This window comes from Haemorhous mexicanus, chromosome Z, assembly GCF_027477595.1.
Source record: "Haemorhous mexicanus isolate bHaeMex1 chromosome Z, bHaeMex1.pri, whole genome shotgun sequence".
NCBI lineage: Eukaryota > Metazoa > Chordata > Aves > Passeriformes > Fringillidae > Haemorhous > Haemorhous mexicanus.
In genome coordinates, this window is record NC_082381.1 from 41,839,178 (window position 1) to 41,862,875 (window position 23,698).

At 40.4% G+C, this 23,698-nt stretch overlaps 1 protein-coding gene across 1 annotated transcript in view; it reads right to left on the reverse strand.

Annotated features, from left to right (window-relative positions):
- The window catches only part of DGKQ (diacylglycerol kinase theta), an 87,330-nt gene that overhangs the window by 53,801 nt on the left and 9,831 nt on the right, over positions 1-23,698 (reverse strand). The window contains exons 2-3 of the mRNA XM_059836977.1: positions 10,546-10,625; positions 1,300-1,399 (exon numbers count right to left, since the gene is read on the reverse strand). Of these exons, the coding sequence (XP_059692960.1) occupies positions 1,300-1,399; positions 10,546-10,625 (180 nt within the window). The remainder of the gene's footprint in view (positions 1-1,299; positions 1,400-10,545; positions 10,626-23,698) is intronic.

Sequence of the window (23,698 nt, forward strand, 5' to 3'; positions counted from 1 at the left end):
TCCCACTGGTGGGGCAGGCAGCAAGTGGTTGTGTGTGGTGCTTGGCAGCTGTCTGGGGCAAACCACAACAAATGGATACAATGAGAATGCAGTAGAATTAATAGAGTAAGAACGTGAAAGCAAAGTTTAGAAAGCTTTAACTAAATTGGATCACTAAACTAAAGCTATTTGCAATAGTTAAGAGGGTATAACTGGTGACAACTACTTTCTTTTCAAATTTCTATGTTTATCTAATGGCACACAAGTTCTGAGTCTTACTAAGATCACTAGAAAATTCCCTGTGCTATCTGTAGCTCACAGAACATCCTACCAAACCATCCTGGTCACATGGTGGCTATAATATGTGACATATTCCCACTAGTCAGAAGAACAGTTTGGCTCCATTATGCAACTCAACAGACAAAAGCAGAAACAGAAATACTGTGCCATTCTAAGTCTAAATGCCGTGATCAAAGAGGATTGCTTCCCCTACATATACACATTAAAAAATCATATTTAATAAGACATTATCTTTAGCAAAACAGTGATTTTGGAAGCAACTCAATTCCCTGAAGAATTGATTTTTCATTCATTAGGCTTTTTTTAAACAGTTCAGAGGTAATATTCCAATTAAACAGTAAATTCTATTTAACCTCACAACTCCACTGAACAACTAATAGACATTTAAGACAATGGAGAACTGAAGAGCTGTCCTACATCAAAATCAGTCATATACTCATGACAACATGTATTTCAAATAAAAAATCTGGTATTTGGGTAATTTCTTTAATTACTGTTTTTTCAAAGAATCCATGTCAGAACGTTCAGAGCAGTACTATTTTGACAAATAATATTTTCAAATATCTTTCCATTGAAGGTACCTCATCCTCATTACAAGATATCTGAGACTAGTAACACAGGAAATTCTACATTCTTTTCTAGAAATACGCATACCTGATGATTCTCAGTATCAAAAGTTTCCACTGGAAACAGAAATAAATTACCACAACAGGACAAGTCTTTCACCATATTAGCTCCTCATTCTTTGCCTATCTCAGGCAGGGATTCATTGCACACCACCACAGGCTTGCTCAAAGCAAATTGGCGGAAAGATGAAAAAAGTGTACAGGTTTGACAAAATTTGCAGTTTATGGAAGGTGGTTGATTTATTATTCCTTAGTTTGGAGCACACCTTCCCGCCACCAATGAATGGATAATAAACAAACAAAAAATTTCTCAAGCACTCGAGGTATGCAGTGTAAGGAGACTGTAGTTTACTGGGTGGCACACAGATGGCTGTACAAGTACGGTTTGAGTTACCTTCACATCGAAAGGCAGGTGACTCCAGGGACTTCCTGCACACAGCACAAAACTTTCTTTTGTAAAGTCCTGGAGGTCCAAAACAGTGTGCAACTGGAACCTGCCAGCAAAGAATGCGTAAGACATCATCAATTTCAACTTCCAAAGTGTCAGTTAAAATTCACAGAAGCTGCTTTATCTTGCAATAACAGGGCAGTATATACAACGGAAACTTCACTAGGCAAAAGAATAAAGAGACAGATGAAACATCCTTTAAAAAATAATCATATTTAGAAATACATGTTAAATACTTAAAAGTAACTTTTTTAATTCTTGGGAATTATATGTTTTGTTTACATTTTTAAGCTGATTAGCTTTTTGATGATTCACAACAACATGAATCCAAAGGCTTCCTTTGGGACCTACCTGTAATCGCAGCTGTTCTTCTAAGCATTCTTAATTGAATCAAGGACCATTAAAGAGTAATTACCACACAGGTGAACAAAATACCCTAAAGACATGCACAAGACAACTTTTAACATCTCAGTGCTGCCACAGTTCAGGGCTCTCCATAGGCCTTTCACTTCCTCTACAAATACAGCCCAGCCACTGGTTGACCAAAGGGATTGGCTGGTCTCCCCCTGCCTTATCCAAAGCTTCAAAGCCTGAATGTATCCAGCTCCTGAAGTACATCCAGACTGAGTTTCCTCTTGACTGTAGGTTGAAAATGATAGACTACGATTTTCCCTTGCAAGAGAAAATGGCTGTATCAACAGTTTCAGCAAATGTGTTTCTTATTATTCACTTACCTTAAATTGTTTTTTCTTGCTTAATTGATTTTATTAATTATTAATTCTTGATTAATAATGAAGATGGGAAGTGATAGTACCAAATGAACAACAGATGAAGCAAAGTAAAAAAGAAGAAACTTAAGCTTCATACCTTTTCTGGAGACTACTCTTCCTACAAGATGGACAGCTCTGCTAAAGTGACACTCACATTAGAAGGAAAGAACAAAACTGCATGTTTAAAGTCCTGGGATCCAAATGAGTTCCCCAAAAGTTTGCTGTGATTTAGGTATTTACGATTATGCATTTCACATGCCTTTCTTGCTACAATGAAGTTTTACACATCAAGTTTACCTTGTGGTTGTATTTCTGGTAAAAGCTGACACATTATTATTTAGGTCTCAAATGAAATTAATCATTCCCAGTAAAACTTTGGAAAGAAAGACTTCAGAAACATGTAGTCACAGATAGCAGCTTTTCCTCTCAGATATACTGCTAAAACATCCTTCAATTATTCATCAGGATTTGAAATTTTCTCCTTGTATATTGAGGTTCTCCTGAGAACTATTAGCAGCAAATGTGACACCTACTGTGAATACAGAATTTGATGACCCAAGGAGTTGCTTCCAGTTATAAGCATCGAATTCCCACAAGAATTTTCTGTCCCAGAAAGTATAGGAACAGTTACATCAAGCAATCCTGTAATTCAAGCATGAACAATGAAAGAAGTGAGATAAAGTTTTGCCAGATGCAACACAAGGAGAAAAGAACAATGCTGGAAGTTTAATCAAGAAAAATCAGTAACCCCCAAATTGCAAAGCATGTGGTTCCTCAGTGCTCCTCAGAATTAAGCTTTGGGAGATAAAAGAGGACAAAGAGAGGTATGAAATTTGCATTACTAAACATGAACAGAATAGTGCACAGCAGCTGACCAGTGGAACAGAGTCACCAGCTCATTGCCCTAGCAGACCATGAGGAATCCTTGGTCCCTGACTGACCAGGAAACTGCCCATTCAGATTCCACGCTCCCCACCTACAAAAAAGACTCCATATCCGTATCTGCAATAGGATATATAACAGCACTGCCTCCAAAAGCTTCAAGTTTTAACTTGATGTACAAGTTGGGGGTTAAAAAATACAAACAAACCATTCTTTTTGGGTCCATGCCCTACTCCTGCCATCCCAAAATGAAATTTCATTCTCTGCAGCCTTCCATCTCTGACAAAGTTCATAGCTGGCTTACTTTTTTTTTTTTAAATCAGAATACTCAAGTCATACAATGTATGTTTACAAAAAGAATATATATCCTTGGTGGGGTAAATTATCCTGGAAAGCCTAAGAAGCTTTAATCAAACTATCCCAGATTAAGTTTAAGGCCCATAATCCCTGCCCACCCTGCTACTTCTTCAAGAGAAGGAAGAAATGAACCTCACTGGACAGTGACATGCAATTTACCTGGGCTCAGTAATTGTGGAGGTAAAGTGCCAGAGCTGCAGCTCACTCTAGCTGCTCCAAAGGAAAAAAAAGCTTGCTGGGAGAAGGCCGCTTGCACAAATGTCATCTTACACAATGAATTCATGTGCAGGAAGTCGGTAAGGAATGGCTATGTGAGCACAACCTGACCCAGACACTGCATCTGTGAGGAGTACAGAAAAGCCATGGTGGGATTTCTTCAGGCAAGCTTTTCTGCACATCCCAATCTGTCTTCAGGTTCCAACTGTCATCTTTAAGTGCCCTGCCCCTGCCACAGCCTCAAGCACCATGCAGCCACCCAAGAGAGAAGAATTCCCCCTGAAATCAGACACAGGGGAGACCTCCCTTAGCTCTGAAGGGTGAACAAACTGCTCTGGACACCCAGCAGGAGCATCCAAGCCCCTCAACAACCCAGGTTTGAAACACAGGGGACTCTTTTTCTGGCCATGAGTCTGGCTATTTTATCTTAAGCCTAGCTTAGAAATTCAGGCTGTTCATTATTGTCACAGAGAGGTCTTACTAAAATAAAGAACAGGTGAAAAACAGTGTGTATTTTGGGAAAAATTGTGAGAAAGGAACTTTGACAGAAGGCAAACTTATTCCGGGTCTGACTGTACCTATCTAGAACATTCAAGGGAAGGAGACCAAGTCTAAATTCTTCAGCCATTCAGACCATGGTGACAATTGTCTGAAGACTCAAGTCACTGTCTCACAAAAGGGAACAACTTGCTGATTGAAATGTTAAGGGTGGGTGGAGAAGGGGAAAAGAAAGGGGAAAAAAGTTTCTTTAATTTCTTTCTTACAAGTCATGCCAAAGGAACTTTGTTTATTGTGAGTAGCTTTCTAACATGCTTTGGAAGACAACAGGTATAAAAGCAATGTAGAGCGTGATGAAAAATGGGATGGGAGTAAGATGGAAACAAAGAAAAGGTAAAAGAGCCAGTACAACACAACAAATGCATCAATTACATAATGTTTCTCCGAACCTCCCAACGCATTTTGGTTGCTGAACAAGTTCCAAGTACCTATTATATATAAAATATTTGAAACTCAGACTAGAAAAGCCAGTAAGACACCATGAAAGAATACAGAACATTACATGTTGTTACCTAGTTTATACCCACCTCCGTAAGTACAGCAAAGTACAGAAGCATAAGGTGGCCTATAGAGAAAATGTTAATAATTCATGAGAGTTTAAAACTGCTTTTCCATTCCATCTACTTAAATTACCTTATGAAAACCACAAAAATCGATTTCCACAGAAAAACACAGAAAATTTCTTCTAGTAATAACATTAAATGACATCTAAGTGCCCTTACAATATTGATCAGACGCATATCAACAGAAAGTATAATGGTAACACTCCAGTATGATCTCCAGATTGACTCTGCACTCAGGGACAAGATACTCCTAGTTCCTGTTCTATTTCCTGCCATCTGTTAAGGAATGCAAAGCATTAGAGAATGTAATACATATCTGCAAATGTTCCTATCAGCCTGTAATAAAATTTGATGCTAGAGAAACCTAAGATTCTAACCCCTGCATGTGCACAGCAGTTCTGCATTAAAAAAAAACCAGCAAAAAACTGCTTTTAAAATCCACACTTTGGAAGAAAAACAAAGGATAAAATTGCTTTCTTTTGATAGTGCCTTTTAAAATTGTTCCTCATCCTGAAATGTCACAGGATATCAAGCATGTGACCAACAGTATGACATGAATTCAAGTACTCTTCCACTAAGGTGGAGTCACTTTGTACAGAGTGGCCCAGCTACCCTCCAGACCCTCTGATTTGTGTATAGAGTCAGGCCAGGCTTCAGGATGCCTCAGCAGCAGGGGAGAAAATACAGCTCCAGGAAGGTCTGTTTTCCCCCCTGCAGCAGCTTCTTTTCTACCAGCTCAGGCAGAAGAAACCTTCATCTTGAACCATGAGGCAAAGACTTCCAGGTGCAAAGGGCAATGAGAGAAATACAGATATATCAAAGGGCAGTGTGGCAGCTGCAGTCTTAGGCAGTCTTAAAAAGGAACTACCTACTAAAAACTTTTTGAAGGCCTGTGTCTAGATATTATTTTGCCAATACATCTCCTTCTCCATCACATCACGGTGACTTGCACTTGGCATGACTTTGTAAAAAGTACCAGAGAGATTAAGAAACCAGGGTGGCAGGACCTAAGATAGTGTGGGGCTGAATAGCTTCCAAGAAGGAAAGGGTAAACTGAAAGAAGGATTCTAAAACTCTCAACAACAGCCTCCAAGGGTTGAGTAAAAGGAATTTAACTTAAGATCACTAGCTTGCAGTCCAAAAACACTGTTGCATTTTAAGGAAAAGCACAAGCAGCTTGGAAGCAATCATCTTCATCAGACACCCACAAGGGCAGTCACATGGAGTCATTCTCATACACCGCTCTCATCAAAGGCCAAAAAAAATTTCCTAATAAAAATGAAAATGGTGTTTCTGAAACAAAAACATGTACGGATGTTTAAGTGTAGAAGCACTTCCTTATCTAAAGTTTCTAAGGTTCACTCCAACACTGTAAACCTTTGCTCTAGGGAGGCAAATATGGTAAACACACCTCACTCCACCCCATGACTATTCTGTCCAGGCCTAGACTATATCCTCTCTGAGAGAAGAGAACAACTTTGTGATTCAACTTTTGCCCTTATTGACATCTTTTCAATTACTTCCTTATTACTCAGTCATCAAAAATAGCACTTGGATTTGTTTGAAACCTCTTATTTAGTAGCAAAATATTTCTGCAACTTGAATACACTGTGTGCTCTGGAATGTCCTCTATTGCTTTGGCATTTCAGGGACAATGCCTATCAACTACGCTTCACTTGTGCTCAAACTGACATTCTTGCTCTGAGCACTTGATTTATTGGTTGGTGTTTAAAGGCAATGTAAGTATGCATTCCATATGGTAGCTCTGAAATGGGGTAAGAATACAAAGTTAAATGGTGTCTCCTCAACACATAATAGGACAGGAGAGACAAAATCAAATACTTAATTATCAAAATTTTAATTGAGGCTAATGCAAGGGAATGATGCATACATCTATATGCTATCTCACTATATCCAGGATTATTTTTCTTCATCCTGCAGATGTCTGTGACAGGACATTTGGCCTTATACACTCCAAGGTTTCAAGGACCCTTTGCAATGGATAATGCATCCCATGCTATTTCAAACCAGAATGATATAATACTTCTACTCAAAAGCAAGCCTTGTGTAAAAGCTTTCCACTGCAATTAAGAGTTGCTTGGCCTAGTATTTTTTGCACTGTAAAGAAAAAATAACATGCAAAAGTCACTCCTTGCTTTTACTGCTACAGAGGAAATCAATGTCCATGTCCTCTTATCAAGACAAAGATTAAGAATTAAAACAAACACAGCGCCATCCCATAATGCTTCTGAAACTGAAGAGTCACTGATACAGCTGCAGAGCTCATCTGGGAGTTCACATCAAGTTTCAAGAGAGCATAATAAACTCTCCTGAGTTTACAAACTAGGAGAAGCTAGCCCTTCCTTCCCTTAAGCTCTGAGGTTCCCCTTCAGGGAGAAAAGGGAAAAAACCTTGGTGCAGTGTCAAGATTGCCAGCAAGCAGTTTTAACCCTCATTTGGATTCTAAATTATGCCATGTGACTGTCTCCAAGCAATGGCCTTGCTGAAGCAACACAAGCAGAGGTCAAGTGCTGGAGAGAGACCTTCTTGATGGAAGGCAGCTACCCATCAAGGGCCCAGGTAAAGTCACAGTCACAGAACAGCTTGGGTTGGAAGGGAACCTTTAAAGGTCACCTAGTCCAAATTTCCATGCAGTGAGCAGGGACACCTTCAACTAGATCAGGTTGCTCAGAGCCCTGTCCAACCTGGTCTTGAAGACATCCAGGGATGGGGCATCTACCACCTCTCTGAGCAACACGTGACAGTATTTCACCATCCTTACTGTAAAAATGTTTTCCTTAAATTTAGTCAGAATGCATCCCCTTTTAGTTTACCATTACCCCTCATCCCATTGCTATGGGTCCCCCAGAAAAATCCCCTACTTTCAGACCATTGTTGCTGACCCAAATAACCATGCTGCACACAGCTGAACCCAGCATCCAGAGGGAGAAACTCAGGTCAGCAGACAATTACAAGAGCAGAGACCCCTGCAAGCACCACAGCTTTCCCATTCCTTACCCCAGCCCATGAATGCAGCAGCTTTCCTTACAAAGGAAAGTTTTATTTTTAGCACACAAAGATTCAGAAGCTGATAACCTAGACTAGCGTTTTTCCATTCTAGACAACCTGGCTTTAAGAATAACAGCACACAACAAAGTCTCGTGAGCAGACTTCAAAACCTTCTTAAAATGGAAATGTTTAGAAACCATTACAGCAACACAACAACACACCAACAAGGAAAAATAAGCATAGCAAATGCTGAACATGACTAAACCACTCTTCATGTGGTCTCATTTCAATTTGTTTTCCAAGAACAGTTACATAGAAAATACACACACACTTCTAAGAAGCTGCAATACAGCTTCAACTCCAACCTAACAGGGGAAAACAAAACTTCACATTTCCCCCCCCAAAAAATGTTTTGTTTTTACTGTTATTTTGTTTTGTGTTGGTGTTTCAGGGTGGATTATTTTTTGTCCTCCCTTTCTTCCCCCCCCTTTTTTTTTTATGTGTACTGCAAAGTAGGTAAATACTTATGGGAATGTACGAAAGAGAGTTTGAATTTGAAAAAGTTGCTGAGACCTCACCATTGGAACAAATCATATGCCCTGCAAACTGTTCAGAAGACTGACCCATGAAGGTTTGTTTAGAAACATCATGACCTGAATCCACTCTGGAATACTAAATGCAGGTGATAATGATTTACAATAGAGAAAAAAAATCATAGGTCAGCCTTAAGAATGATCTGGCTGGATGCAGTTGTGGCATGCTTGTGACTCTGTGGGCCTTTACTTGACCCTGGGAAGGAAACCCTACTGTCAGGAATAAAAGTTTCCACCAAACATCTGCTGAAAAATTATTCTCTGATGGGTTGACTTAGTATCAAATGACACACATTCTGATGAGCTTTAACAATTGCCATCTTCTCTAGATGAAATCCAGGCAAGTGAAAAATAGCCTCGTTTCTGTAATACACTGAGTATTGACATAGCTGAAAGAATTATCAGAAAAAAATCCCACCAGTGTTCCCTCCTACGTCAGATCTTTTAATAAATAAATAATCTGAAAGGAGAGACTAAGAAAACAAACTTTCCACAAATTGTATAAATGGCTGTCATTTGTTTTTCGCTCTGTTATATTTTTTACGCAAATGCCAAGTCTGGTATTTGCTTTGACAGAGCCTGCATGCAAAACGATGTCTCCCATATGGCAGCCTTCACTTGTACAGCTGATCAGGATTAATGCAACTTGGATGACCACGTCAAGGAGGACATGACTGTCCAGAACGAACAGTACAATCCAGAGTTTTCAAAATAAAATCATTACAGCTCACACAGAAAACACAGAAGACTCTTTGAGCTAAACACAGCAATGCTGAACTGCTAACAGTTTCAAAGACTGACAACACCACCAAATAACTATCCTCGCTGTGCAGAACAATTTGTGTTTATTGTTTACAGATAAATCACAAGATAAAAATTTGGGGCAGATAGATTACAGGGACTGACAAGAGAGAAAAAATTACACTGACGTCTACAACTGATGCAAATGGGAACATTAGTAAGTTTAAACTGAGGACTTTTACCATATAAAAGCAAAGGAACACACACTATTTTGAACAATGAATTAAATTTAGAGTAAATCCACAAAAGAAGTCATAAATGTTTGCAACGCCCACACTCTGAATTAAATTACTATTTTCCAGTTGTATTTTTGCCATCCCCCTAAAGGCCCTTGTAGCTACCTATATCATCTGATTCACTGTTCTTTTTGCTACAATGATTGATTGCCAACATACTGAAACAGCAGAAGATATTGATTCTTAGCAAAAGCACTTCTCATTACCTACATGCCCCTTTACCATGGGTTCTAAGACTTACAGCAGTATTTTTTGCTGTTTCACAGGCAAATTTCTATGTATCAGACACCTTTTTGACACCTCTCAAGATGAAAGCTATGTAAGGAAAGAGGAAAAGCAAAAAAGAGAAAAAGCAAAGCTTTGCATTGGCGCAGCCTAGCAGCTTTATCACCTAGACAAAGCATATTGAAGAAAAACAAATGAATAATTTCTCTTTATCCAATCCCTGTAACTCAAATTGCATATTGTTTCCGAACTTCCACAGCCCCTACACAGGCCTCCACAACAAAAAGGAACTGGTAAAATGTTCTATAACACAAAGAAGGGAATTGGCTCCCCTTCACAGGTCTACACAATGGACTCCCATAAACGTGCTTTGAGTCAGCGAGGTCTGTAATGAATATGACTGATTTTACAGCCATGTCTCATTCGACTTTTGCCTGTGGCTTCCTTAAGGTATTTGTAGTGTTTTACTACTTCTGTAGAAAATTTCTCACGTCCTTCTCCCCTTCTGTTCCTCTTCTGTCATCCTTTCCCAAGTGGATAACACACTTCGTTTTTTTCTTCAGTTTAGCTTCTTAGTACCTTAGTCGCATCCTATTATATTCTGTAAAGTTGATTCATGTTCCACACCCTTTGAATCAATCTCTTACACATGATGTCTTGTGGGAGAAGGTCACAAGCCATCTGAAAGCAAGTACTTTATTGCAAAACTTCCAGGTAATGACACACAGTAAGAACATCTAGTAACATTCAAAGAATGCAAATAACTGGTCTTCAAAGACAGAGTATCTACAGTTGCTCATAGCAGACTTCTCAAAGGAAGTGTAGCTTTGTCTGTGAGCAGCTATAAAAGCTTCAGTGATGACTAATACAATTTTTGCATTATGATATGAAAAAAACCACTGCTAATACAGCACCATGTTCATTAGAGATAAATGTGTGGTATTATCCCAAGAAGGAGACAAGCCAGTGTCTCTTTACTCACCCTTACAAGGCTGGGAGCAATACATGAGCATGGTATCTTGACATTCTTGAGGCACTTTTCGTGAGACATGAAATTGCAAACTGTGGAAATAAAATAAGAACCATGAGCAACCCTTCACAAGCAAGGGACTTTAAGAAACACAATCAAACAAAACCAAAAATGGATCAAATACAACTAGGAATACATCTTTTTAAACACATTTGCTATCCCCTAGGTTTGAGAACGTACACAACTGTTACACCCTGAGCAGTGCATGAACTCCAAGTTATTTTGCTACTAAGATGCTGGCAATGGAAAAGGAAGGACAGCTTATCCCAGAACAATACAAGCCTAACGCAAGTCATGCCCTCCACACTCTCTCTCTTGATGAGCATCAAAATGAGTTCTTAAATTTCAAAAAAAAGTTTTAAACAGACCAAAACAGCTCTTTGATGTAGCCAAAGCAGAAGGATACGTTTGCAAGCGAATTATTCTACAAGCTAATGTAAGTGACATAAATGTGAGAAAACAAAGTATTTTAACAAACTGAGTATAGATGAAGGTTGCCAATTATAGGCAGCTTTGAAAGTCAAGAGTAATGAAGTGTTTCTTTTATTACAGGTTTACAATTCCATCCAAGCTCCACAAAGTATGCTTTCAAGCATGACAATGTTTTAAAATATTATTTCTCATGGAGGGGATATTTTTCACAGCTTCTTACCATGAATTTGCATTACATTAAGCTGTGTGAAGAAAACAAGGGATTCTTTATTTCATCCCCACCACCTCTGATTAATTAGGAACTAATAAGCCATGCAGCTATGGATTTAGAGTCCTCTTTCTTTCACAATTACTTTCCACCAGTTCAAGCGTGAAGCCTTGTGCAGACACGCTCTTGAGTGGAAGCTCAGACCTCTCCCAGTACCAGGGCAGAAGATCACTTGCCAGCAGCAACTGATGCTGTACACAGGGGGTTTTCCCCTCCCTGCTTTTTTTCCTAAGCACTGTGTACTGCTTCCTAAGTTTCTCAAGTATCTGACAACACCCCAAGTGCTTTAAACCTCCCATCTGCAGTCCACTGTTGCCACTGGCTGTATGCACTAGTGCCACCAAAAGCAGTCAATTTCCTCTCCTCCTCTTTCTCCAGCTCATTGACTTTTGATGGCATATTTCTCCTTCCAGGCCAAATGAAGCATTAAAATCCAGGTCCACTTCTCTAAACAGCTTATTGCCAGCCCACACTAAGTAAATTTTCCTTCTGGTGGCAGAAAAAGGATCACACCTTTCCTCTTGGCACCCATCTTAATAAGAGCAGTAAGCACTTTTTTTTTTTTTTTTTCATTAATCTACAAGTCAGAAAAAGAAGCACTGCAAGTCACTACTGTGTTCAAATGTGTTATTCATCATCCATGGTTGAACCCGGAATGATTACTGCACTGATGAAACAAAGTGGGAAGGAGCAGAACCAAATCTTCTCCTGGTTGCTATGAAGTATTATGTGCATCTCTAAGGTTTATGGCTGTTTCCAATCAAATAGGGCAGCAGATCAGGGAAGGAAACAGCCAAAGAAAGGATGATGAAGTGGATTCTTGCAGCTGCAAATGCAGATTTGGAGGTGATCTCTATGGTGGGGAGGAGCACACAACCTACCAGTGCAGAGGAAACTAAAGGAAGCAAAGCCATTATCCAGGCAGAGGAAAGATGCACCTCCTGCTCCAGAAAACAGGTATGAGTCCATACAGAGAACTGGTGAATCCTCATCATAGAGATATGTTTTCTCAACATGGACATAGTGGTAATATAATGATAACATAATTAAACTTGCTTCTTCCTTAGGGGTCAGCAGTATTTCTACTGATGCTCTTAGGAAGGTCACCTGCCTTGTGGTGAGAGCAGGTCTGTAGAAGCTACAGGAGAAAAGGGTCAAAGGCCACCTGCCCATTACCACCTACAGTCTGAAATTTGTCACAACACAACTATTATATGTCTTCATACCCTGAAGACATCTGCCTCACTCAGCTACTTGTTCAGGTGACCATGTCACTGTCTCAGAGTGGTGCCCAAAGTTTATCTGACCTGGTCAGGTGAGGGGAAATGCCCTCTGAAGGCAGAAGCATCGTGACAAAGGTTCTCATGGCTCTGACCCATGAAAAGCAGAATATGAAGCTTCAAATATAAACAGGCAGATGTCAAGAATTTCATAAAGATTTAAGAGCTAGTCAAAGAGGAATCAACAGTGACTAATGAAATTCAGTGAAATGACATGGTTACCCTCATTTTTCTAGCTCAGAAGCAGATTGGCTAGAAAGGAAAGCAGAGAGCATGATGGTGCAGATGGATCACAGGAATTTTCTGATCTCCAAGATGCAGCAGGCAACTGAAGTCTGCAAGACCATCCTCTTTAAGTGGCTATTAGATTTACGTGCACACAAATTCAATGCACAAGTCAACTGAGCCCTATCCAAACACCTCAGGGAATTCAGACAACCAGCTCATGGAAGAGATGGTCCTCCCACGGACCTTGAGGCGTTCTCTACTTATTTAGACAACCCAAGTCAGTACACAGTACCACAATTTTCTCTTTGCACTGACAAATCCAGCAAACCATGCTCCTGCATAAAGACAGTAACATATGTTTCAGATAAGGAAACATCTAGTGACACAGAAAAGCATACTAAGTCAGCAACTTCAGAGATTCAGTAAAACCAAACAGTGAATGAATGCTTCGGACAAGGAGCAAAATAGGAAGGTGTATAAAGGTTTTAATTGTTTGAATGCATACAGAAGAAGACAACACAGAAAAGAATTAGTTTCCAAAAATGTCAGCCAGAAAATGGAAGCATTTGCAAATAATCAAATTAAGGAATATCAGGAGACAAACAGCAGGAGATAAGCAGTGCCCAAACATAGAAGGTAACATTCTCAGTGAAAGATTTTCACACGCTTTTCAGGAGCTACACATACAACTCCTCCTCAACTTGTCACATTCTTCAGAGGGTGAAATTACTCCTACAAGTCACCAATTTGTTTTTATTTTGCACATTCCACACAGAAAGAAATAAAACCAAAACGGCAGCAAACTGAAGCATTAACAATACTGGGTGGGAGGATGGGGTGGGGAGGTGAGGTGGCAGAATTCTACATTCATATCAATAGTCCCAGAGAGGCTTAATTAAGTCTTAAGTTCTGACAGCGAGGAGAGGTTTTCTGGGTTTTAAAGGGTGACCTTTCATTAGGAAAAACAAGCCAGAAGACACTGTGTGTGAAGTTTCAGTAGATGAAATGCAAAATTCTAAGGAAAAAGCATTTAAAGGAAGAGAACAGGTGGAACTTTTTAATGGATGAAGATTTCTTGATCCACACAAACTCAGTGATGAGCTACAAGCACACACATCAACGGGCTAAGTCAAAAAAAAGCCATTCAATTGCAGCTTTCAGACACTGTACAAAACATTTACTTAAAGGTTTAGGGGGCTTTATAAGCATCTAATCAGGCATGGTGCACCAACCATATTTGACAAGTTTACCTTGAGGCCTTCTGCTATTCAATTATAAATTACTTCCTTCTTATGAAAAATTAGGTTTCACCAATGCTCAGCAAGGAAGCCATCTGGCCATTGGGCATCACAGTGCTGCTCCCTGTCCACACGGAGCACAAGATCTGGTTTTACAGCAGCTCTGCCCATAAGCCATCACCTCCTGGGCCACTTTTCCTCCCACATTCTGTTTGACTTGATGTTTCAATAAAGATAAAGGCCATGTGTATATATGGCAACTCAGGGAACATACAGCCAGCACCTTTCCAACATACACTTGAAAAGAAACAGAAAACATCTCTCTCCAGTCCTCCTCAGCAAGGCAGGACATAAAAGCTGGGAATCACTGTAACTCATGAGCTGTGTAACACTTCTTAGAAAAAGGATGACTATTTATACCCTCCAATATGTCACACTTTTTCCACATAAGCATTTTTCTCTCTCTTCTCAAGACAGACTTCAAAGCAGTATCCAAAGCTAGGAAGAAGAAAACAGTGAATGATGCCCTGTATGGACTCCAGCTATGTATTGGTGTCCTATGAATATGATGAGAATTCTGGGCGAGAACTGCTCATGAAATATCAGATACAACACATAAACTTCTCCCCCTTTTGAAAAGACCACTCAGTCCTGAGGAAAAGTCTAGAAGGTGTTAAAAATTACTTTTGTTCCCTCTTTGGGAAAATACTCACCATAATTCAGTTCTGGTGTTTTTAAAACAGAAATTTATTTGTATATTTGTATTTTAGCATATTAGGTTTTTATTTAATTTTTTCTTTTATTTTTAACACTGAAGTCAAACTCTGCATTTGCTAAACATTTTTATAAGTAGAATTATCAAATTGCTCTACAGGGATGACAATTTTTCCAATTTTTTTGACAATAAATTTTTCATTTCTGGAAAAATTTAAGTGCAATGCATTAAAGAACATACACAGCTTATTAATGTGAATATAAATACAACTAAATTAAGTGCACTAATTCTCTGAGGCATCTTGTTAAATGTAAGACTTGGAAGAAGTCCCTGCCTTGGACAGTTTACTAGAACAAACGGCCTGATATATGTAGGAGTATTACATAAATGGAAAATCTCTACAGTCCTCTACAAAAAGCCCTATAAATGTACATAGATTACATGAAAAAATTACAAGGGGACTAAAATAAAATAGAGAAAGGAAAACGTCATGTTCAAGATCTAATGCTGCATCAGACACCTACAGACTCAGCAGCAGCCCAGCCATTGCACAGAGAGAACCAGCAAGCTGACTTTATGCTGTGGCACAGAGGCGCCTTTTCTGCCACTCCCGCCCAGTCTTTTCCTAATAACGTCTAGCGTTCAAGTTGCCTTTCTTTGACAATTACACAAAGGGCACATATTTCCCTGGATGCACCATTACAACTCTAAGATCCTTTCCTGCCTATCTGTAAAAGCTGACTAAAGACTCACAGCTTGTAAGAGAACTTTTCCTCCCCTTCATAACCATCACTTTACATTCAACCACACCAAGCAATAAAATGAGACTGAAAAATACTTCTGTAATCCTCAGCAGCTGGTGTCAGCATGAGCTCTCATCTCACTACTGGCCTTTGTCGAGGAGGTTGTGGACTGTTAATGGAAGAGTTGTGTAGCACAATCCCCCACACTGCCACAAATCCATGTGCAGCCTTGACTGAGTTCATTGCTTCCCTCTATCGCTTTTATCTGACACCCAGACCCACGCACGCAGTCAGTGTGTTTTTATTTTAGCATTTCACACACTGTGAATGCCAACTTTCAGTTCCAGTGGGAACCTTCCATGCACAATATCTTTGTTTATATCTGTCTTCTACTAAGATGCTCAGAAAAGCAAGGCTAAGAAAAGGCTGTGGTTATGGTTACCAGCTGGCTTTGGCACTAGACTTGGGTGGCCAGGGGAATGTTGTTTATATCTTCCTAAGCACATGAAAATTTTATAGGATGAAATAAAATGAAGTTTCTACCAGATGAAATATTGAACAATTTCAACAACAGGTATCTGAAAGTGTTATAGATTATCTCTATCTAAATGCACAATCTTAAAAAGGTTATTTTAAACAAAAACAGTTGAAGCAATGGATGGAGAAACATGGACAAAGTCCTCATCACATATCTAAAGTGTAACTTAACTCCTACTCTGAAGTGTGTCTCTGTACTCACAAGTAAAATTCCACATCCCAAGAATCTCTATCCTCCTTTTCCATATGACAACCTTCAGCCCTTTATTGTATTTCACACATCAAATGAAACTCATCTGTAGTCACATCATTCTTTTTTCATCTGAACAAGCCCCAGCAGCTGTAAGAAGCAATGTTTTCTACCAATCAAAGAATGATAATTCTCTGAAAAGACAGGTCCATGCCTCCTAACACTTCCCACGACACATTTCCAGACTTAGCTGTCATGAGACTGCAGCAAGCCACAACTGGCCCGAGCTCTGATTGCCACAAAAGGGTACACAAGAAGTCCAGAAGGTGTACACGAGAAGTCTAGCTTCCCACAGGTGGCAAAAGGACATGTACCTGTAGCTTTGGCCAGAGCCTGCACTGATAGCAGATGGCTCCAAAATCCAACAGTGTCATGGCTGCAAACTCCAGGGTGACAAGCACCAAGAGCAGGATTTAGTTTTTGTTTCCCAGAAAACTGGATTCAATGGACCTCTTGGAAAGGTGACAGCATAGGCATTTTTTACCTTACCATTCGCCTGGCGCAACATATCAGCAACCTCTGCAACAAATGATGTTTGGCAGCAGTTTCCTCAGGGCAGAAGGACGTGCAGTGAAGTTTCAAGCCTTGTGCTTTCAGAGCAAGCATGGCTATGTTCTAAATGCAACAGGTACTAAAGAGAGAATAATGGCTCTTACCATTTACTCCAGAGGGGTAATTCATTCCAGCAGAGACTACTGAATTTCTTTTCAATACTTCCAGTAATTTTCATTTTCAGTAGCTCCAGTAAAGAGGGCATTACTGTTTAGAGTGCACTACAGCAACATCTGACTACACAGTCTGTAGAGTTAGGGTCAGATTCACACATGCTGTAAATCAGCATGATACTTTCAGTTTGCTAAAGCATAACAATTTACCAAAGTCAAAGATTTTTAACTTCAAGTCAATACACCAGATTATAAATTTGACTGTGTAGCATACATCTTGTTTTTATCAAAATGAAATAATGAATTAAGGGTAAAACATTACCAGGTTTTCTGCAAAGCTTCATGCTTTGAACAGACAGTCATCAGCACTTCTAGCAATAAAAATATTTCTCTTAAACAGATGCAATTATTTTGAATCTTTGTTCCATAAGTCACCAACTTACATAAGGCATTCAACAATCCAGAATAAGAGAAAGTATTTGAATTTGCATACACTAGAGCCTTTAAAGTATTTATTCTCACCCCTCCCCTCATTGAAAAAACAAAACCTCAAACAAAACAAGACAGTGCTCAGCAACTGAAAAAACAGCTTTTTTTAAGAGCACTGTCAATCACTGCTAGAATATGAGAAAACAAGATGTTCTTTTTCTGTCCCTCTTATTAAGGAAGGAGATGTAAATACTTGTTCAGTCCAGCCAATATCCCCAGGGTTGCCCTGAAACACAGTAGAGCTCTCTGCTTTCTGGTGGGTCAGCAAATCAAACTGCTTTACTCCAGAACCTGAAAGGGCTCCCAAAATTCCCAATTTGTTTGGCATCATTCACAGAGATGCCATAACTTCCACCTTGGTTCTGCCAGGATGCAGAGGTCATGAAATTGCAGCACTGGCTTATGCAAAGAAGCTGTTGACGAGTGCTTGGGGAAGGAAGATGGGTACAGTAGTGCCGAACACAGAAGAATCAGCTTGCTCCAATTAGTTAATAAAAGAGTCCCATGCACACAAAGGCAAAGATGGCCACTGCAGGAGGCACAGCTACTGCAGCATGCTTAGAAGACGGAAGAAGGAAGGACAACTGCTTGCAGACAGACAGAGGAAAACAAACAAGAAATCTAGTGAAGCCAGGGAGTAAAGCAGAGCTTCAAAGCTGTTATGCAAGACAACAATAACAGTCTCTACTTTCCAAACAATGAATCAGTGGGACTTGAAGGGCATATCAGCACCAAGACAATTCAGCCTAAGTCAATCTAAATCTTTCAAAACAAAGTTTTGTTTTGGTTAAAACTAAGTAGGTTATTTCCTCTGCTCTGCCTGCTCTTCCGTAGCATGTGCCTGACATAACAGAAGCCAAAATACAGGTTTAATCCACCTCTCTCCTCCAGGGGTTTTATCACTCCCTTCTGAAGTTGTCCTTGGTGTGCAAGCAGACTTGTTTTGTTCATCAGGACTGCCTTTGCGTTCACTGAAGAGATCTATTGACAGTTAAAAGACAATAGCTTTCAGAAAATGCCCACGGGGTAATTAGTCACAGACTGGAGAAAAATACTTCTATTTTTTCTATCACAGTGTTCTTAAATTATATCAAAAACACCAGACTGCTAATCCAGACAGGATCATTCAAGCTGGTGGAGCAGTCACTATTTTCAGGAGTAACTTAAAAGCAACAATTTCATTTTACTGGAAGTTTGTGGGACTCGACTTTTAAATTTGTTACACAGCTTTGAGCTACTTTTCCATTGTAGCAGCTTGCCAACACAGACGCATTTAGCTTTTCATTTACAACTGTGACCACAGGCCAGTCTGAATACTGTGACTATTCACTGAAAGGAATGCTGGATGCAGCACATGGACTTCACCAGCTTATTTCCCAATTCAGCAGAAACATGCAAAGACCTGTATGCAATATCAGTGTGCTCTCTCAGACAAAAACATAGCCTAGTTTAAGCTTAGAATTCTGCTGTGTAATGCTTGCTAAATGTCACCAGGAAAACTGTCATAGAAGCTTTGGCCTTCCCAAAATATTTCAAACAATGGTGAGAGAGAAATAGAAAAATCTCTGAAATCTTTAAGAAGTCAAGCACTAAAAAGACCCTCCTTTCTCACTGTGGTGAGCAACTTCAGGCTTTACTTACAGTGTGCTTGACACAACACTGTAAATACTCTTCTACAGAAAATCCAAAAGAAATAAAAACCTTGTTAAGGTTTTTCAGAGATCTGCTGAGTATCCTTACACATCACTTGCATTCAACAGTTCTTTTCTCTCTCAGAGATTCTCTGGTCTTGTCAGCTAATCAATTGTACATGCTTCTGCTTTAAATGGAGATACCAGTATACATCCTGTCTGATAAAAATGCAGCTTGCCTCCACACAATGTGAATTGCCTTGCACTTTATATTCCCGGAATTATATGCATGAGAACACCTTTTCTTTATAGGTACAGATACTCCAAAGAAATGTTTTTGTAGCATCTGACCTCTATAATTTCAAGGCAGCACATCTGAATTCCTATTCATTTCTATTTCAAATATGCTGGTAGAAAATAACAAAGTAACAAGACAAGTGAAAATAAGACAAGCTACTTATTAAGAAAACAGTCAGATAAGTTTGATGATACACTTGAACTGTCAATCATTTGGTTATAGCAGGTTTGCTTGTATTGTAGTAGCCTCACAAAGCACCTGGGCTACATAAGCACTTCTCACTCTCACATCCCTGAAGCCTACAACATGGTATCTTGCTCCTCCATCCTCCTGGTACCGTAAAACGAGTGCTGACAAATGAACTAAAGGAACCTCACCTGCCAAACAGAACTCCCTCCATCCTCCCATCTCCTGACACTACCCAGAGCAGCTTTCTCAGATCCTGCTAAGCAGGAAAAGCCAGAGCACCAACAGCTGGAGACAAAGGCACCTACACTGTGTGCTCAGTGCCCAAGGCTTCGCATTTCAAGGAGAAAACTGTACAAAGAAGTTATTCCACAGTATCAAAAGCAGCCATCTCCATTCGGTCAAGAGGCTTTTCTAAGTCCACAGTCATCAGAAAATCTAGACATCCTTCTAGCTATGTCTATACACAGAAGAGGGGTCTGTCCATTCCAGTTAGGATGCTGCAGTCCACTCTCTTTCCAGTCTGTACAGTATGGCCAACTGAATATAGGCTGAGGTGTAAACAGAAAGAGAGCAGTGCTGCTGAGAAGCACTTGGGAATGCTTGTGGACAAAAGACTGAGAGAGGAGGTGATTCTTAACTTCTACTCTGCTCTCATGAGACCCAGCCTGGAACACTGCATCAAGCTGTGAGATCCTGAGCACAGGAAAGAATGGCTACATTTGAACAGGTCTTAAAGAAGGGCCAGAGAAAATGTCACATGGCTGGAACACCTCTCCTGTGAGAGGCTGAGACACTTGGGATTGTTCAGCCTGGAAAGTGAAGGCTCCAGGGAGACCCTTAGTGCCACTTTTTAATACTTAAATGGGGCATATAAGAAAGATAGTAGGACCCATTGCAATAGGACAAGAAGTAATACTTTTAAACTTGAAGAGGGTAGATTTGAACTGGGTGTAAGGAAGAAATTTGGTGTGATAGGGGTGATGAAACACTGGCACAGCTTGTCCAGAGAGCTGGTAGATGCCTCATCTCTGGGAACATTCAAGGTCAAGTTGAAGAGGGCTTTAAGCAATCTAGTTGAGAATGTCCCTGATCTAGTTGAGAATGTTCCTGCTTATTGCGTGGGATGTGTGGGAGTGGGGTGTTGTGCTAGATAATCCTTAAGGGCACTTCCAGCCCAAGCTATTCTGTGATATTTTATGAGAAAGGTGAGTTCTGCACAGACTTTACTTTTTTTCCTCTCAAAAGACAGCTGGATCAGACTTACCACCAGTGAAATGAGGGTGAACACAGAATTTCAGAGACATGCAGTTTTAGTTACTGAACCGGTCCCCAATATTAAGAGTGCTGTCTTCTTCAGGGAGATGGAAGATGGCTAGTCTCAAACTTGCATTCACATTCAGAAAGCACTAAGACCTTCTATTTTCTTGAAGATTAGGCCAAAGATAGGATAGTGCCATTGGACAAAGTGATGGTCCACTGATGGAAAACAAAAAATCTCCAAGAGGGCTACAGCATCAGGGGAGAGAGTTCAGCAACTCATCTCCTGTCAATCCTAAAAAAAAAAAAAAAAAGAGATCCTACAGAAGAAGAGGCCTCCCACTAACAATGTGGTGAAGCTGTACAGGGAGCCTGGAGGGACACAGTTTTTGCCACCAACAAAGTAACAGCAATAGACCATTGGCTGTGACCCTTCTCTCAGCAGGCTCCCAACCACAATGGCTATCAGCAGTCTTCAGGGATGCTGAAGACAAGAGCCCAAAAAGAAATTGTCTCTGAACCACAGAAATCTGTCTGAGGGCAAACAATTAAGCACTCGAGCAGCTCTTTTGTACAGGCAGAAGGATGAAGGCTGCCCACACAAGCCAGATGCAAGACCATGTAACACAGTTGTGGCTTTTCTCCAGGTTTTCCAGACTGCAGTCTTTACACAGCTAGAAAGGGTCAAGCTGGTTCGAAGGCTGACAGAAAAACCTCTGATCACACTCCCTGAACATGCAGCGAAAGGCTAACAACCTTCAAAGAAGGTTTGAAGGTTGTTGCCTTCCTAACAACCTTCAAAGAAGAAGGTCCGCCACTGACACCCAACTCATGGTTTCAGCAAGATGCCATGGCAATAAGAAAATCAAGTACCAGATACCACTAAAAGACTCTTGAAGACCATTTAGCAATCAGAAATTTCTTCTGGCTCTGTCCTAAGCTGGTGCCACTCATGTCTTTTGCTGCAGATTGCAACCAACTGAACCCCAGTGGCTGGAGCAGAGATGGGCCAGCTTGGCAGCATGTGTAAATGAAATTGGACAGGAGGGGCAGAGAAACATGAAATGGTTAAAACCAGAAGAACAAGGAAGATCCAGGTGGACCACAGAACCACCTACTGCAGGGCATGCACACCAGTGTCATAAATGCTTACCTCCCTGCAGCTGCTGTCGGCAACAGCTTTGCCAAGTCACTGTTTTCAGGGTGATGCCTTACAAAGAGAAACTTTGTCAATTGTTTATCAGCACTGTCCAGCTGACTTACAGCTACTGGTCAAAACAAAGAGCTACAGCAATTCAGAACAGCACAACAAAAATTACAAGGAAGACTGATCCAGCCCTCAATTTAAAGGAAAATGCACTAAAACAATTTGACATTTACTGCAAGCATCCTTGCAACAAAAACTTCATCACAGAATCATAGAATAGTTACTGCTGAAGGGGACTTTGAAGACCATGTAGTTTCAACTCATCTTGCCATTCACCACACCAGGCTGCTCATCAGACCATTGAATGTGGCCTTGAACATCTTCAGGAATGAGGCATTCACAGTTTCTCTGGGCCACATGTTCCAGCCTCTGGGCAAATAAATTTTTTCTAATATCTAATCCAAAGATACTCTATTTCAGTTTAAAATCATTGTCTCTTTTCCTGTCACTATCTGCCCATATAAAGTCCCTCTTCCTCCTTTTTATAACCTTCTCTTAAGTTACTGAAAGCCTTCTGCTCTCTAGGCTGAACAACCCCAACTCTCAGTCTGTCTTTATTGCAGAGGTACTCCATCCTTCCAATCATCTTCATGACCTTCCTCTGGACACAATTTAAGAGGTCCATGTCTTTCTTGTACTGAGGATCCCAAGCTGGATGCGGTGTTCCAGGTGGAGTCTGACAGGGGCAGAGTGAAGGAACAGAATCACCTACCTTGACCTGCTGGCCACACTGTTTTGGATGAAGCCCAGGATGTGCTTGATTCTGGTATTGCCAGCTCAAGTCCAGCTTTTCATCCATCACAACTTCAAGTCCTTCACCTCAGGGCTGCTGTCAAATGACTTTTTCTCCCAGTCTGTACTTGTGTCTGGGATTGCTCCTAGTCATTTGCAGCACCTTGCCCTTAGACTTGCTGACTTCATGAGGTGATCATGTCTAGGCAGCCTGCAAGAACACTGCAAGGTTCCAGCCCTCACACACATGTGGCCTCCTGCACCACTATCACTTGTTATCCAGTATAGCACAAATAAATCCACACACTGCCACATCAGTGTCATCCTCCTCAGTAACAACTCAGACGTCTCCTATGCAAAAACAGTCCTGTTAACACTTCTGCTACACTAGACAGCTATGCCAAAATGCGTTCACACACATGAAAGGAAAATAACAGTAGCACATCTCAAACTTTGAAAAAGATGAATTTGAGTTACACTGAAATAAACAGGGTGGATCTTAGCTGAACTTAATGCACAGTAGGACTTCATAAGCTTCAATGTGATATTGACACAGCTGCCTGGACACTCTCACAGTACCCAAAGACTTGGAGACATTCTCAACACTACAGGCTACAGGCCAGCTGTAATACACACCAGTTCTGCACCTGGGGGCATATCACCAGTGACACACTGAGTGAACCCCAAGTGTATCCCATGCACACAGGAACTCAGTGAGTTAGCTCTATGCTCTTAGCAGTGGGGGAAACTGAGAATTCCCTCCAAAACACACATAAGATGCTGATTGGATCAAGGAGAGCCAGGCAGCATTTCACACAAACACAGTCTTTTCCACTCAGTGATATAACCAGCAGACAGGAGGTTGGCAATGCCTCTTCTGCCTCTTAAAACTGAACACAGAATATAAAAATATAATTTAAAAAATCCTGAAGATATTAGAAGAAAA